Source organism: Lampris incognitus, chromosome 13 (assembly GCF_029633865.1).
Source record: "Lampris incognitus isolate fLamInc1 chromosome 13, fLamInc1.hap2, whole genome shotgun sequence".
NCBI classification, from domain to species: Eukaryota; Metazoa; Chordata; class Actinopteri; order Lampriformes; family Lampridae; genus Lampris; species Lampris incognitus.
Genome location: NC_079223.1, coordinates 50251780 through 50269474, shown reverse-complemented (window position 1 = coordinate 50269474; position 17695 = coordinate 50251780). Strand labels below are relative to the sequence as shown.

Here is a 17695-nt window from a genome sequence, read left to right as displayed (position 1 = left end):
CTTTAAATTGTTTGAAAAATAGTATTGAAGTTGTTAAAATGTTAATTTTGGTGTCAGTCGTTTCTTAATAGACATACTAACATATGTAATACATTAATATCTCAGTTGAGTCTTTATCTTGACAGACTATAGTTTAAAAACCGTGGCGGTCATTTCAGGTAGGAGTGAAATCCTGGTCGTCCATCCATCCATCCATCCATCCATCCATCCATTATCTGAACCGCTTATCCTGCTCTCAGGGTCGCGGGGATGCTGGAGCCTATCCCAGCAGTCATTGGGTGGCAGGCCGGGAGACACCCTGGACAGGCCACCAGGCCATCACAGGGCGCTAAATGCCCAACCAGGGGGGAGAACACTGTAGATCACTGTAATACTACAATCACCAGTGCCTATCATGCAGTCCCCCACGCTGCACTGGGACACTCTGGCCACATCATGGTCCTCCTGATTCCTGAATACAGGCAGACATTGAAACTCTCTAAACCTGTTGTGAGGACATCTAAGACGCAGACTAGTGAAGCTATGGAGTATCTTCACGTGGGCTTGGACTGTGCTGACTGGGATGTTTTCAGATATGCCACCAACAGTCTGGATGAATGCACTGAGGCTGTGATGTTTCATATCATCTTCTGTGAAGACAGCTGTGTAGCATCACACACCATGTTTTTTTACAACAATGACAAACCCTGGTTTACAGCTAAACTCAGACAGCTTAGGTTGGACAAGCGGGAAGCGTTTAGGAGTGGGGACAAGGTCTGGCTTAAAGAGTCTAAATATAGATTTAGCAAGGTGGTGAGAGATGCTAAACGACTGTACTCAGAGACTTCAACAGCAGCTCCCAGAAAACAACTCAGCCTCTGTCTGCAAGGGCCTCTCCCCATGCCACAAATGATTTGCGCCTGGCCAATGATCTGAATGAGTCTATTGCCGATTGGAAAGACAATGGGACAGTCCTTAAGCACTGTGCCGATCTGCTTTCTCCAACTTTCAGACATTTTTAACATCTCACTGGAGACATGCCATGTACCAGCCTGCTTCAAGACCTCCACCATCATCCCTGTCCCCAAAAAACCTAGGACCACAGGACTCAATGACTAAAGATGTCACCCTGACCTCTGTGGTAATGAAGTCTTTTGAGCAGCTTATTTTATCCCACCTTAAAACTATCACTGACCCACACATATGTTAAGTTTGTTGTTAACTTTTGTTGGTGCCTATAATACAGTTAATACGGTAGCCTGTTTTGTTAGTCACGTCTACTGCAGTCTTTACGGTAACCCTCCTGTTATGAGGAAGGCGCGCTTGCTAGTGAAAGGCACTTGTTGAAATGTTCGGTAGGCTGTGGCCACTTGCTGTTGAGAGCGCAAATAAAACTCAGTTAAATAAGTACAGTTGTCTTATTTGAAACTAACAACCTGGACTCCCTGTAGATTGCCTACAGCGCCACAGGTCTGTGGACAATGCAGTAAACATGGCACTCCACTTCATCCTCCAGCACCTGGACTCTACAGGAAGTCCTATGCCAGGAACCTGTTTGTGGACCTCAGCTCTGCCTTCAACACCATCCTCACGGATCTGCTACAGGACAAGCTCTCCCAGTTTTGTGCCTGTCTTCACCTGCAGGTGCATCACCAACTTCCTATCTGACAGGAAACAGCACATGAAGCTGGGGAAACATGTCTCTGACTCCCAGACCATCAGCACCATTTCCCCTCAAGGCTGTGTCTTTTCCCCTCTACTCTTTCCCTGTATACCAAGGGTGGACAATCTTATCCAGAAAGTGCCAGTGTGGGTGCAGGTTTTTGTTCCAACCAAGCAGTTACATGCCTGATCCCACGAATCAACCAGAGGAGTCTTTGCCGAGGAACTTGATTAGGAGACACAGGTGTGTAACTGCTTGGTTGGAACAAAAACCTGCACCCACACCGGCACTTTCTGGATAAGATTGCTCACCCCTGCTGTATACAAACAGCTGCACCTCCAGTCACCATTCATTCAAGCTCCTGAAGTATGCTGCCGACACCAGCCTTATTGGGCTAATCTCTGGTGGGGATGAGTCCACCTACAGGTGGGAAATTGACCCATCTTTTGTCCTGCGGCCAAAACAATTTGGGGCTCAACGCCCCAAAGATAGTTGAGATGGTTGTGGACTTCAGAAAGTACCCAGCCCCACCCGACCCCATCATCCTGTGTGGTTCCCAAATTAACACTGTGGAATCCTTCCACTTCCTGGACACCATCATCACCCAGGACCTCAAGTGGGAGCTGACCAAGAAGGCACAGCAGAGGCTGTACTTCCTGCAGCAGCTGAAAAAGTTCAACCTGCCAAAGCCAATGATGGTGCACTTTTATACTGCCATCATTGAGTCCATCCTTACCTTCTCCATCACTATGTGGTACGCTGTTGCTGTGCCATGGGAAGGGGCAGATTGCAGCGTATTATTCGCTCTGCTCAGAGGGTGATTGGCTGCAATGTGCCATCCCTCCATGACCTGTACGCATCCAAACACTGAGGCAAGCAGGAAAGATCATGGCCAACCCTTCCCACCCAGGCTGTGGTCTCTTCAAAATGCTCTCCTCTGGCAAGAGGATAAGGTCTATACAAACCAAAAACTCATGCCACAAGAACAGCTTCTTCCCTACAGCAGTAGGCCTTTAACAAGCCCCCAGACACCCACAGATCCTGACATTGTCACCCCCTCACCACCTTTTATCTTCCCTACTGTGCTCTCTGTATATTGTCACCCTGCATAAAAACTGCACAAACCTGTAAATAACTTTTATTCTGTAAATATCCTCTTCAAATTCTAATTTATCTTTTTGCAAAAACAGCTCCTGTCACCCAGTGCCAGGCATCAGGGGCTGCAACATGGTCTCACGTTCAACTCTGAACTGGTGGTGATTTCACCTTACTTTCATTTTTATTCTATGTTGTATATTTTATTTATTATTCTTTTTAACTTTTATCTTTACTGTTCATTACTGTTAATTTCTCCCTCTTGCAAACATACTAAGACAAATTGTATGATCTTGTACTTGGCAATAAATCTGATTCTGATACTATCTTCCAGATTCCAGACGAGTGAGTCCTTTGTTGCTCCCAAGACTTAAAGATTAATGGCTATTTTTTTTTAAACCTGAAAATCTGGGTTGTGCCAAACTGGAACCATTACCAAGTTAGTGTAAGAGAGAGAGTTTCTGGCTCCACAACGCTCATTACACAGCAGTTAATGGACACAGATGAAATCAGAATGGACTGGAACTGTTTCCATTCAGTAGTGAGAAATCTCTTCTAAACCACCAGGAAAGACTGCCACCTGAATCACAATCCCTGAGGCCCCCAACTGAGTATGAATCACATCCCTGAGGCCCCCAAATGGGTATTAATCACAATCCCTGAGGCCCCCAACTGGGTATGAATCACATCCCTGAGGTCCCCAACTGGGTATGAGCTCTATGTTTGCTGAAGTACAAAGCCCAGCACCTGGCTTTACAAGCGATATGCCGGTTCAGGTGGGAATGTTGGGGTACCTGGGAGCTGATGTCCTCTCGTCGCAGCAGGCGGATGGCCAGTCTGAGGAGCCCCACCACAGCCCGCTCCACCAGGAAACAGCTCTCAGTGGCGTGGACACACAGGTGACAGAGGTGGTCCCGCACAGTCTGCCACACACATGATACACGGTCTCTGTAGGGGCACACAGAGAGGTATGTTTGATAATCATGTGTGTAAAAAAACATTTTCCTCCACTAATGTTGACATCAATACATGTGATTGTGAGTGTGTTCCCTCCTACCGGTTCTCCAGAACAATACGGAGCAGCATCTCCAGGCAGAAGGCAGCGTCCTCTTCGTCATAGGTTTCCTCATCAGGGGTGACAGATATCAGAGCCTGAGGGGAGAGATGAGGAGCTTTCAACCACATTCCCAAGATTCCTACGCTTCAGTCCACTATGTGAACACCACGGGTGGCCTCAGTGGGAATCAATCCCATGGTCCCTTTCTGTATCCTCTAAACCACAAAGGGAATGGAACCTCTAACCCTAAGGGTGTTACTTCTTTGCAGTTCGCCACAAAGAGCTAAAAGGTTTTAAATCAATACAAGTGTCAAACCACCTGTCTGCTTCGCACTGCTGTTGGGTGTCTACTTCACCTAAGACCCATTTAGCTCAGACCACCTCATAAATGTTTTTTCTCCCCAATTGTATCTGGCCAATCACCCCACTCTTCCGAGCTGTCCCGGTTGCTGCTCCACCCCTTCTGCCGATCCGGGGAGGGCTGCAGACTACCACGTCTCCTCCGACACATGTGGAGTCACCAGCTGCTCCTTTTCACCTGACAGTGAGGAGTTTCACCAGGGGGACGTAGCACATGGGAGGATCACACTATTCCCCCCAATTTCCCCTCTCCCCACAAACAGGTGCCCTGACCGACCAGAGGAGGCTCTAGTGCAGCGACCAAGACACATACCCACATCCGGCTTCTCACCCTCAGACACGGCCAATTGTGTCTGTAGGGACACCCGACCAAGTCGGAGGCAACACAGGGATTCGAACCAACGACCCCTGTGTTGGTAGGCAACGGAATAGACTGCTACACTTCCCGGACGCCCATAAATACATTTTTAGTCACCTCAGTCATGGAGCTCATGTTTTAGACTTTGACTGTCTGTTTGTTGAAAGACTATTTCAAAAACGGACAGACGCTCAATGTTGTGTGAGCATGTGGGCCTTGAGCAAAGGACCAACTGATTAGAATAGTTTTAGTGGTGAAACTGTTCACTTCTGATAATTCCTTATAAAAATAAATGGCTCAACACTTTGAGCAAAACCCACACATTTTCTCCTGAGCATGGACCTGCTAGAACATCACCCCAAACCCGGGGAGCCTGGGTGTGGGATGTTACTGGGAGGAAGTGTTCAGCCTTGGTGGAGGTTTGCTGTCTCCGAGTATTCTTGTTGACACTGTGTGTGTGTCTGAGTTGATGAATGTCAAGTCCCTTTTGATTTAAGACCTCTATTGTTCAAGATTTCATCATCTACAAGGAGTTCCAGCTTCATGATCACAGACTTTCGTATGAACTGAGATATCTTCACTTACTCAGTTGTTCCACATTGTAAATACTGATACTTTTATACCCTGCTCTTGTGTTACTTAACACAGTAAATGTAGGGTTTTTTTTTTTCACTTTTGAAATACTTTTCTATTACAGTTTAAACTTGGGCAAATACTTTTAAGATAGTTTTGCTGTGTTTCAATACGAGAGAGCCCTGGTTATTTTCAGCTGTGTTGTTTGGCCTAGTGAAACCGAGGTGAAAAGTCAACCATGCATGTCAGAGGTGTTTAAAGACAGGATATTCAGGAAAAGCTGCATGTGAGATGAGTATATCCAGTGTTGGAGAGGTTTTGGAATCAAAAGTGTTCTTTCCTTTTAACGTTCCACACATCTTTCAATGAAAACACAACACACCTAAAGGGCAAAGACTCCACAATGCAAGGTCACTCTCCAGCCAGACCTGAGGGAACCATGAAGAACACGTCAATCACCCCGTTCTAGCTCCCTGTCATCGCTATCACTAGGGTTTTAAAATTACTGAACCATTTTAAGGCCAGGTTCCATCCATGAACCAAAGGGTGGCCTGTGATCTACTACCACCACCACTACTACTACTACTTTCGGCTGCTCCCGTTAGGAGGCGCCACAGCGGATCATCCGTTTCCATCTCTTCCTGTCCTCTGCATCTTCCTCTGTCACACCAGCCACCTGCATGTCCTCCCTCACCACATCCATAAACCTCCTCTTTTGCCTTCCTCTTCTCCTCTTCCCTGGCAGCTCCATATTCAGCATCCTTCTCCCAATATACCCAGCATCTCTCCTCCACACATGTCCAAACCATCTCAGTCTTGCCTCTCTTGCTTTATCTCCAAACCGTCCAACCTGAGCTGTCTCTCTAATATACTCGTTCCTAATCCGGTCCTTCTTCATCACTCCCAGTGAAAATCTTATCATTTTCAACTCTGACACCTCCTGCTCCACCTCCTGTCAGGCGGAAAACAGTGAAAACAGGAAAACAAAGGGCGGCCTGTGATATAATGCAGTATTATTTGGTTTGTTCCACATCTAGCCCGTAGGCTCAGTGTTACCATGCATTTCTTCACCAGGGCCCCTAGTCTCTGGAACAATCTACCCCATGAAGCCAGCTCAATGTTAGCCAACTCTCTACCCCTGTTTAAATCCCTATCAGGACCTATTTCAGTTTGAACTCTTGCATGTGTTTCCTATTACATTTGCTATTTCTTTGATATTTTATATCATAGTTTTTGTCATATTTTATATCATATTGTTATCATATTTTATACATATTTTACACAAATGTTATTACAACTGTCACCGTGGGGAAAATGATGATTCTGTAAGTTCTGACACAAACATTACCTTCATTAGCTCCTGTAGAGACTCCAGCTGAAGGAATTTACTCTCTGTGATCAGTTTCTCTGGGTCACATTGCTGAAGGAGGGGAGAGACAGTTAATCCTGGGTTAATGTTTCCTTACATAAAAAAAAAAAAAAAAACAGCAAAAAAAAGCATTGGCTGCATTTCCATTTAGGGCCTCATCTAAGGAGTCAAAAAAAGGAAGTAAAATGATGTAAATTCACAAACAAGCACACAAATAATGTAGCCATTTCCTAAATGAATGCAACTGAATGAAATAGAGGGTAATAACACTACTCACAATAGTGCTTCAGTGTAACGTATTATGTGCCTGAACCACAACATAAAATACTGTCCACCTATTTCCTCTGACCTGAGTTAAACGTCTCATACCTTGATACAGAGGATGGCGGCCTGCTTGGCCTCCTGGTTTTCTGTAGAAGGTCCTCTGAGTCCAGACTGTTCCGCTCCGCTCAGCGTCAGCCAGTTAACGAAACTAAGGACTGCCGACTCCCCGCTGGTAAAATACAGAGGAGAAAAGTCACTGGTACGACTCCACATGCTCCTGCCCTCTCCATAACTCTCGCTTAGAAGAACAGTTCAAAATATATCACAACAGCCCCCCCTTGTTTGATAGAGGACAATGAAACACTAAGGAACAACAAGTGTACATGAGTACACGTGTAGGATAAGATTGCAAAAGAGTGTGTGGACAGATCACCTCACCATCTAGCAAAAATAACTGTTTACAAAACAGAAATCCTTTTTTTCCATTAGACAAGATCAGGTATCTAATGAGAATGCCACAAGAGCTCCTGGCTCACCGGTTTGAAGGAGTTTCCTCTCTCTGGAGAGAAATCTTTCCGTTTGGCTCAACAAAATCCTCAACCTGCACAAAAAACAGTAGTCACGTCAGCATGGGACAGTAGGTGGCAGTAGTACATATAAAACAAAATCCCTTCAGTCAGAACACACAATGATATCTAAAAGAGAAGTGAGGACTCATGAATGCAAGTGAGTCATAGCAACAACAAAAAAACAAAACACACAACCACACACAGAGCACACACAGCTCTGTTTAACCACCGAAGAAACTGAATTATTTCATGTTTGTCAAAGTCGAACCTCAACCATAGCTTTGGGCAGGAGCTCAGCCCTGAAGAGCTGCAGCATGGACTCCATGATGTTCTTCCAACCCTCCCTAAGGATGTCGCCATGGCGATGAGCCAGGTGGAACACCGTCTTCGCTGCGATCTGGGCCTTCCCGTTACTGCCAAACACCGTAGGAAGGTTCTCAAGAGACTGTAGAGGAAAAACAGAAACACTAATTTATAACTCCTCCAAGATTCTACTTGTGCAACCTTTTATTAATACATAGAGACTGGCACTACTCACTAACGTGTCTCTTAATGTCCTCGCTGAGATCAAAGGTCATTTTAAATTGTTTGTTTATAGCATATTACGTTCATCTTTGTGTAATCAGGCTGCACGTCGATACTCTTGAGCACACTGGAATACACAGATATACCCTTCTGTATTTCTTCTGAGCGTGTCTCACCTCACTGCTGAGAGTGGTGAACTTGCACAAGGAGATGATGAGGTTGTCAAAGACGTCACTGAAGCCGTAGTGTGCTGAGATCATGGCACATTTCCTGCACAGATACAATCAAAACAAATCCATGCATGTCTGGTCACTGACCTCCAAGTTCTGAGCATCAGCACCCACATAAGAAAAACTGTTCAACCTCTTGAAACGACTGTCCCGCTTTTACGGCGATGTTGCAGCCTGAATCCAACATGGAGACATGAGGCTTTTATCACCAGTAGAAACTGAAACTGTCAATGTCAAAAAGGTTGTTTGATTATTTTGCAAATGAAATAGATATATTTGGTTTACATAATGATTTCAACCTACATAGAGCTTTGACCATTTACCAATAAACACTGATGAGCCAAAACATTTGACCACTGACAGATGAACCGAATAACATTGATCATCTCCAAACAAGGTCTGGGTAGACCGGATGTCAAGGTCTGGGTAGACCAGATGTCAAAGTCTGGGTAGATTAGATGGTAAGTGAAAAATCAGTTCTCGTAGTCGACGTGCTGGATGCAGGAGAAATGGGCAGGAGTAAAGACCTGAGCGACTTTGACAAGGACCAAATTGTTATGGCCAGACGACTGGGTCAGAGCATCTCTGAAATAACAAGGCTTTGTGGGGTGCTCCCGGTCAGCAGTGGTGAGTACATACCGACAGTGGTCTGAGGAAGGACAAACCACAAATAGGCAACAGGGTGTTGGGCGCCCAAGACTCATCAATGCACAAGGGCAACGAAGGCTATCCTGTCTGGTCCAAACCGACAGAAGGTCTACTGTGGCACAAGTCAGAGAAAATTTTAACGATGGTCACGGGAGGAATGTGTCACAACACCCAGCGCATCACACCCTGCTGCGTATGAGGCTGTGTAGCCACAGACTGGTCAGAGTGCCCAGGATGACCCCCTGTCCACCATCAAAAGTGCCTACAATGGGCACGCGAGTGTCAAAACTGGACCTTGGAATAGTGGAAGAAGGTCTTCTGGTCTGATGAGTACCATTTTCTTTTAAATCACGTGGATGGCCAAGTAAGTGTGTGCCATGTATCCGGGGAAGTGATGGCACCAGGATGCACTGTGGGAAGATGACATGGGAGTGTGATGCTTGGGGAAATGTTCTGCTGGGAAACACTGGGTCCGGCCATTCATGTGGATGTCAATTTGACATGTGCCACCTACCTAGACATTGTTGCAGATCAGGTACACCCCTTCATGGCAACAGTATTCCCTGATGGCAGCGGCGTCTTTCAGCAGGATAACATGCCCTGCCACACTGCACACATTATTTAAAAATGGTTTGAAGACCATGATGACGCGTTCAAAGTGTTGCCCTGGACTCCAAATTCTCCAGAACTCAATTCAATTGAGCATGTGTGGGATGTGCTGGACCGATAAGTCTGATCCATGGTGGCTCCACCTCACAACTTACAGGACTTGAAGGACCTGCCACAAATGTTCTGGTAACAGATACCACAGCACACCTTCAGCGGTCTTGTAGTCCAAGCCTCAGCAGGTCAGCCCTGTTTTGGTGGCACATGGAGGACCAACAGCATATTAGGCAGGTGGTCATAATGTTTAGGCTCTCAGTGTATAAGGATAGGCTTCACATATTCTCACTTGGATTTGGGATTTTCTTTCAATTCTTCCTTATAGATTTGCTCAGCAGTCAAGTTGTACGATGTGCATCTGAACAACTATCTTGAAAGTCATTCCTGACTTGCAATGGGTTTCCAGTCTGGTGTTTGGCTGGGCCACTTAAACATTCCCACATTCCTGTACTGAAGCTTTTCCATTGTCCATCTGGCTTCATACTAAGAGGCTGCTGTCCTACTAGAACATAAACTGCTGTTTCTCTGTATGAAGCCTACCTTGACATCATGGGTTATTTGACCCTTCCATCCAAAAACAAAACAAAAAACAAACAAACAAACAAGAAATCCTAGTTTGCTCCATGTTGAAGTGAGGCTATAACACCACAATATGCTGATAAAGCCAAGGGTGTTCTGTGCTTGCTGGCTGGCAGCAAACACCCCAGGCTGTATTTAAGCCCAGTGTACCTGAAACCGGCAATAGCTTTCTGGATGATGGTGTCATCCAGGCTCTTGTCAAAGACATAGGACAGGGCAGCGATGGTGGGGCCCCAGGTCATGGTGAACAGGTCGTGGTCATAGCTGCCGGCCGGCACATGGAGGAAGATGCCCTCTGTTGTGGCACCACGATGCAGCAGCACACTCCACACGTAGTTCTCCTTCACCAAACCGATCTGCTCATCTGGCATCACAATTTCCTCATTCCTACCGGGGAAACCAAGGGTCACCACAGTTTTTCAGGTGCATAAAACAAACACAATTGACCTGGGACCTCAGGTCATTAGGACAGCACTGAGACACGAACAGACTATTTAACAGCAAGGTCTTTTTGTTTTTTTGGTACGTCGCTTGTCATAATCCAGGGAAGAAATGATGATTCCCAATAGTCCCCGATATTGTCTCATTTTCATGATTCTAAAGGCTTGGTTTACTGTCTGGGTAAATGTGAGCTCACAAGAGGATGATGTTTCACCAACAACACTCTGGTCAACAGTCGTGAAAACGAGCAAACCCAGTACAGCTAATGTAACCAAACACAAATATAAACCATCTATAACTGCAGTTTTTTTATCCTGTTCTCTGGGAATACATGCAGGCCAGACGGGCAGTGCAGTGGCTTACTTGATAGCATTGTAGATATCCTCCAGCATGTCCTGGTCAAAGTCTTTGTTTCCATTTACGCCCTTCAGGTTCTTCTTGAATTGCTATTTGGAGGCATCAGAACAACCCAATCAACATCAGCATCAATTCTTTTGTGCCAAAATGTCAATGTGATTTACAGGGGAAAAGAAAAACTGCACACCCCTCTCAGCCCCCCCCCCCCCAAACCCCATAAACACATCAATCGATGAGTCTCAGGGAGCGTTCTCACCCAAGCTGTTAGCACCGCTACTCTGTTAATTGAGCACCTGAGCAACAATCAGAAGGGTTCCATGGGGAGAACCCATGTTATGTGTCACTTAATATGCCCAAGTTACGATGTTAGGAAAACACGGATTGGGGCCAAGAGCCTCCTGTAAATAAACATGTGTGCCCAGTGATGACTGATGGCCTCAAGGCTTCAATTTATGTCATGACTTGGCACATCTCGGCCCAACGGGAAGTCAGGGCCGAGGGGAAACGGGAGATTCTCTGTGGGGAGACGGAACAGGAGAAGAAATAAACAGACCGGCACAAAGGGAAAGAGATCAGGAGGGCACCGCCATCAAGGGTGTGTGCTTGTCATGCTGGGAGGGATCACACACACACACACACGCACACGCACACACACACACACACACACACAATCAGACAACAGTTCTTGGAGCCAGTGAGAACAATTGCTGTCAGAGAGACAAAGCAGCTGGACATACAGGCTGCCAGATCATCACAGGACCGAGCGAGACCGCAGCTACGTATCTTGTTCCAGCATGCTATGTTTATAGACGTAGCTGTGGACAACACTGCAAACTAAACACCAAATACAGAACAGCGTCCGTTATTGTTTATACCTATTCCAATTACATGCCGTACCGCAGTTAGAATCATGGGAGCAGGGTTTAATTTGAGCACAGCTGGGCTCAGCATAGCTTTCCAAACGCCGGACTGACCTCCACTACCAACAAATGGCGTGGAGAACACTAAGGCAGTGAAGTGCATGGCGCCGCTCTCGTTGGCCCTCTGAAAATGCTGGGTCACAGTCTCTGAAGTCAATTGGGTTAGGAATTCTGTGACCACTTGACCAAATAGCTAGTGAGCCTATGGGGGATATCTTAGAATACTTCAAACACAGCACAACGCCAAATGTACGATATGTGGCGTGGCTGGGAGAGTCTGAGCGTGAGTGTGTGTGTGTGTGTGTGTGTGTGTGTGTGTGTGTGTGTGTAAGTGTGTCTGTTTAGGCCTTGTTTAGGTCAGTGAGTGAGAAGTGTTTGTGGCTGGTGTCAGATAAAGTAAAAAAGGGAGAATGAGAGAGAGCGGGGGCTTATAGGAGAGAGACATGTCTTACAATTGTGAGTCAGTGTGAGTGCCCCACCCGCACTCTTCAGACACATGCCCTGGGGACCTGTGTTTAGTCTTGAGGCACTGCCACTCAAAGACAGACGCACAGGAAGACCAACAAGACAAGACAGAGATGGAACTACAGACAGAGAACTACAGACAGAGATGGGTAGATAGAGGACTGAGAAACAGCAAACGGAGACCTAACGAGAGAGAGAGAGAGAGAGAGAGAGAGAGAGAGAGAGAGAGAAGTGCCAGCGCCCCCACCATTCTCCCTCTTGTTGCCTGCTCACATGACTGAGCTCATCCTCGAGACAGACCACCACAGGGCACAGCTGTTGGCCTGGGCTTTCTGAGCTGCCATCACAGGCTCCTGCCGCCAAAGAGCAGCAGTGCAAATGCTGGCCTTCAGACTGGAATGACATTCCAGCAGACACACACGGCGCTTTCTCCCGGTGAGACAACAGTAAAAGGATTTCATACGACCCCTTTATAGTTGGAGTGGGAATCCCGGTGCTGCAGACTGTGGAGCTGAGAGCTTACAGGGGAGAAGGAGGAAAACCGTGTGTCTGTATGCATGCGTCAGTCAGCCTGTGTCGGTTCTTACTCACCTCTACGGTCATGGGGATGTTCTGCTTGCGGACGTTGTGGTTGTGCTGATCAGTGTTGAGCATGATAACAGCATAGGCTAGTGCAAAGCCTGCATCATTAGTCATGAAAGGAGAGCCGTTCACTTTCTGCTCACATGCAGACAGACACACACACACACACACACACACACACACACACAAACACACAATGTAAAGTAGACTGAAGACACCAAGAGTCATAAAGTTATATGTTTACATGGTTTAAAAAGGGACCAGATAAGAGTGCTGACCATGTCATGTTCAGACTCTACACAGAGCTAAAAACTCACTGGCTGTCATTTAAAATTACCCATGAACTCATCGAGGCTGGCTGTACGTGTATATGGTCAGCCTAAGAAAAGGGCATTACTGGGAATAGTTTCCAGGTCATACAGGCCTCCTAGATATTCTGGTAAGCCACGGTGTTCTAAATGTGCCTCTTGGTGAGTTCTGACCCTCCTCCATCACTGTGCAAGCGCGTGTGTATCAACGGTTATGTCACGCCACAACCCCTCATCGCCTAGGGTAACTGAACCAATAGTCTGCCACTCGTGTCTCTGGGTAACTGAACCGATAGTCTGCCACCCGTGTCTCTGGGTAACAGAACCGATAGTCTGCCACTCGTGTCTCTGGGTAACTGAACCGATAGTCTGCCACTCGTGTCTCTGGGTAACTGAACCGATAGTCTGCCACCCGTGTCTCTGGGTAACAGAACCGATAGTCTGCCACTCGTGTCTCTGGGTAACTGAACCGATAGTCTGCCACTCGTGTCTCTGGGTAACTGAACCGATAGTCTGCCACCCGTGTCTCTGGGTAACAGAACCGATAGTCTGCCACCCGTGTCTCTGCCACCATTACGTTGGCCCTAACTACCTGATGGAAGACAGTTGTTTGGCGGGTTTGCCAGGCTGTGTAGTGTTGGAACACGTGTTTGTAATATCGCTCTCTCTCTCTCTCTCTCTCTCTCTGAGACGCAGGACAGAGTTTGAAACCATCATTGTATATAGACATTTTGAACCCTTGTGGACTCTACACACTACAACCCTGCAACTGGAGCTGCCTTCCTTACATGCCAGTTGTCAGTGAAGGTTTCGAGAAGCCTCTGGATAACTGGAGCCTCTCCGGGTAGCCTGAAGGCCTCCAAGTAGAGACGCAGGGCCTCATCGATACGCAGTCCCTGGAAGGTGAACGTGCTGTAGCAGAAAGCCACACCATCAGTACAGTGACCATGCTCAAACAGGACTGTTAATTCACTACACAAGACGAAATAACAGAGAAACCTCATGCTTTGAGCATTAAGTTACAGTTCAGCAACATCTGTACCTTAAGGGAGCAAGTCTTACCCAGGTGCCAAATTCAAGCCTGGTTTTAGTCAGAAAGGCTGCTATCATTGCGTGGTCTTAGATCATCTTAATATTTTAAACCCGCTGATAATGTTTACATCTGGCTCTCTGTAGAAACCAGAGACCTGGACAGACACCTTACTTGACAAAACTGTCCAGGAGCTCCATGTTCTTGCGGTCGCTGATGAATTCCCCGATCATCTTCTTGTCCAGTCGCGGGTTCTCCCGGAGCCACTGGGCTACCTGGTTATTGTCCATGGGACTGCTGAGGAGTCCCTTCTCCTGCAGGAACTGGATACCCTTCTTGGGCTTCCCGTTAAACTGCTCTGAACCGGTGATGAGCAGCTGGAGGGATCACAGAGAAACCAAGTGAATGAAACAAGAACATGTTTCTCTGAATATGTAGGTGTGTATTCTGCATGGAGGTGCCAAGACATCTGCGTGTGCACACATATTTAACAGATTAACAACCAAGACAATTCACCTTCTTCTTCGTTTTTATTTCCATTAATTCTTGTGAATCTGGTAAGCAGGAAGAGAAATGCTGAGGCTTCTTTGGAGGTTTCCTCTCAGCTGAAAACAAAAAAAGGTACACTGAATCTTTCCATCTCTCGGCACCAGGAACATGTTAGTGCTGGTAATAATGCATGCATCAAAGTAAAGTCTGACCAGTGCCAGTCTCCTCCTGATCTTGTCTACCCAGTCTCATCTTATCTGCCATCAAAAACCCACTGGTTGGTGGGTACACAGCGGTCCTATCAGCTTCTGGCACAGTCTGCCCGTTGGAACTGCTCCCCAATCTACTGTTTGCTAAAGACAAGCAAAACATCTTAAATGTTATTTACTTAACACTTTTTCCATCCACCTCATGATGGGTTAAACAGTCATATTGTATACCTGCTGTGTCTGTGCTGGTCATATTGTATACCTGCTGTGTCTGTGCTGGTCATATTGTATACCTGCTGTGTCTGTGCTGGTCATATTGTATACCTGCTGTGTCTGTGCTGGTCATATTGTATACCTGCTGTGTCTGTGCTGGTCATATTGTATACCTGCTGTGTCTGAGCTGGTCATATTGTATACCTGCTGTGTCTGTGCTGGTCATATTGTATACCTGCTGTGTCTGTGCTGGTCATATTGTATACCTGCTGTGTCTGTGCTGGTCATATTGTATACCTGCTGTGTCTGTGCTGGTCATATTGTATACCTGCTGTGTCTGTGCGGGTCATATTGTATACCTGCTGTGTCTGTGCTGGTCAGATTGTATACCTGCTGTGTCTGTGCTGGTCATATTGTATACCTGCTGTGTCTGTGCTGGTCATATTGTATACCTGCTGTGTCTGTGCTGGTCATATTGTATACCTGCTGTGTCTGTGCTGGTCATATTGCGTACCTGCTGTGTCTGTGCTGGTCATATTGTGTACCTGTTGCGTCTGTGCTGGTCATATTGTGTACCTGCTGTGTCTGTGCTGGTCATATTGTATACCGGCTGTGTCTGTGCTGGTCATATTGTATACCTGCTGTGTCTGTGCTGGTCATATTGTGTACCTGCTGTGTCTGTGCTGGTCATATTGTATACCTGCTGTGTCTGTGCGGGTCATATTGTATACCTGCTGTGTCTGTGCTGGTCAGATTGTATACCTGCTGTGTCTGTGCTGGTCATATTGTATACCTGCTGTGTCTGTGCTGGTCATATTGTATACCTGCTGTGTCTGTGCTGGTCCTTTTGTGTACCTGCTGTGTCTGTGCTGGTCATATTGCGTACCTGCTGTGTCTGAGCTGGTCATATTGTATACCTGCTGTGTCTGTGCTGGTCATATTGTGTACCTGCTGTGTCTGTGCTGGTCATATTGTATACCTGCTGTGTCTGAGCTGGTCATATTGCGTACCTGCTGTGTCTGAGCTGGTCATATTGTATACCTGCTGTGTCTGTGCTGGTCATATTGTATACCTGCTGTGTCTGTGCTGGTCATATTGTATACCTGCTGTGTCTGAGCTGGTCATATTGTATACCTGCTGTGTCTGTGCTGGTCATATTGTATACCTGCTGTGTCTGTGCTGGTCATATTGTATACCTGCTGTGTCTGTGCTGGTCATATTGTATACCTGCTGTGTCTGTGCTGGTCATATTGTATACCTGCTGTGTCTGTGCGGGTCATATTGTATACCTGCTGTGTCTGTGCTGGTCAGATTGTATACCTGCTGTGTCTGTGCTGGTCATATTGTATACCTGCTGTGTCTGTGCTGGTCATATTGTATACCTGCTGTGTCTGTGCTGGTCATATTGTATACCTGCTGTGTCTGTGCTGGTCATATTGCGTACCTGCTGTGTCTGTGCTGGTCATATTGTGTACCTGTTGCGTCTGTGCTGGTCATATTGTGTACCTGCTGTGTCTGTGCTGGTCATATTGTATACCGGCTGTGTCTGTGCTGGTCATATTGTATACCTGCTGTGTCTGTGCTGGTCATATTGTATACCTGCTGTGTCTGTGCTGGTCATATTGTATACCTGCTGTGTCTGTGCTGGTCATATTGTATACCTGCTGTGTCTGTGCTGGTCATATTGTATACCTGCTGTGTCTGTGCGGGTCATATTGTATACCTGCTGTGTCTGTGCTGGTCAGATTGTATACCTGCTGTGTCTGTGCTGGTCATATTGTATACCTGCTGTGTCTGTGCTGGTCATATTGTATACCTGCTGTGTCTGTGCTGGTCCTTTTGTGTACCTGCTGTGTCTGTGCTGGTCATATTGCGTACCTGCTGTGTCTGAGCTGGTCATATTGTATACCTGCTGTGTCTGTGCTGGTCATATTGTGTACCTGCTGTGTCTGTGCTGGTCATATTGTGTACCTGCTGTGTCTGTGCTGGTCATATTGTGTACCTGCTGTGTCTGTGCTGGTCATATTGTGTACCTGCTGTGTCTGTGCTGGTCATATTGTATACCTGCTGTGTCTGTGCGGGTCATATTGTGTACCTGCTGTGTCTGTGCTGGTCATATTGTATACCTGCTGTGTCTGTGCTGGTCATATTGTATACCTGCTGTGTCTGTGCTGGTCATATTGTATACCTGCTGTGTCTGTGCTGGTCATATTGCGTACCTGCTGTGTCTGTGCTGGTCATATTGTGTACCTGTTGCGTCTGTGCTGGTCATATTGTGTACCTGCTGTGTCTGTGCTGGTCATATTGTGTACCTGCTGTGTCTGTGCTGGTCATATTGTATACCTGCTGTGTCTGTGCTGGTCATATTGTGTACCTGCTGTGTCTGTGCTGGTCATATTGTATACCTGCTGTGTCTGTGCTGGTCATATTGTGTACCTGCTGTGTCTGTGCTGGTCATATTGTGTACCTGCTGTGTCTGTGCTGGTCATATTGTATACCTGCTGTGTCTGTGCTGGTCATATTGTATACCTGCTGTGTCTGTGCTGGTCATAGCTGAAGTCTGCACTTCTGCCAGCAAGGTGTCTGACTGGTCCTGCTGCAACGTACTGCTGAGCACCTTGGCCTGGCAATGGGCCTCAGTGCTGTCAATCACTGTCAGCAGAGCCTCTAGTGACAGGAGGTGGGTGGTGTAAAGTTGCCCCGACACTGGGAATGCGTTCTGTCACAAGAAGTTTAAAATGGAGTGGAG

General features: G+C 46.7%; 1 protein-coding gene across 1 annotated transcript in view; it reads right to left on the bottom strand.

Annotated features, from left to right (window-relative positions):
* Window positions 1–17695, bottom strand: part of gbf1 (golgi brefeldin A resistant guanine nucleotide exchange factor 1) — a 164250-nt gene that overhangs the window by 42469 nt on the left and 104086 nt on the right. The window contains exons 15-29 of the mRNA XM_056291582.1: window positions 17476–17665; window positions 14737–14877; window positions 14552–14640; window positions 14210–14412; window positions 13794–13917; window positions 12707–12832; window positions 10737–10819; window positions 10083–10319; window positions 7989–8082; window positions 7556–7732; window positions 7255–7319; window positions 6824–6947; window positions 6434–6505; window positions 3795–3889; window positions 3532–3685 (exon numbers count right to left, since the gene is read on the bottom strand). Of these exons, the coding sequence (XP_056147557.1) occupies window positions 3532–3685; window positions 3795–3889; window positions 6434–6505; window positions 6824–6947; window positions 7255–7319; window positions 7556–7732; window positions 7989–8082; window positions 10083–10319; window positions 10737–10819; window positions 12707–12832; window positions 13794–13917; window positions 14210–14412; window positions 14552–14640; window positions 14737–14877; window positions 17476–17665 (1974 nt within the window). The remainder of the gene's footprint in view (window positions 1–3531; window positions 3686–3794; window positions 3890–6433; window positions 6506–6823; window positions 6948–7254; window positions 7320–7555; window positions 7733–7988; window positions 8083–10082; window positions 10320–10736; window positions 10820–12706; window positions 12833–13793; window positions 13918–14209; window positions 14413–14551; window positions 14641–14736; window positions 14878–17475; window positions 17666–17695) is intronic.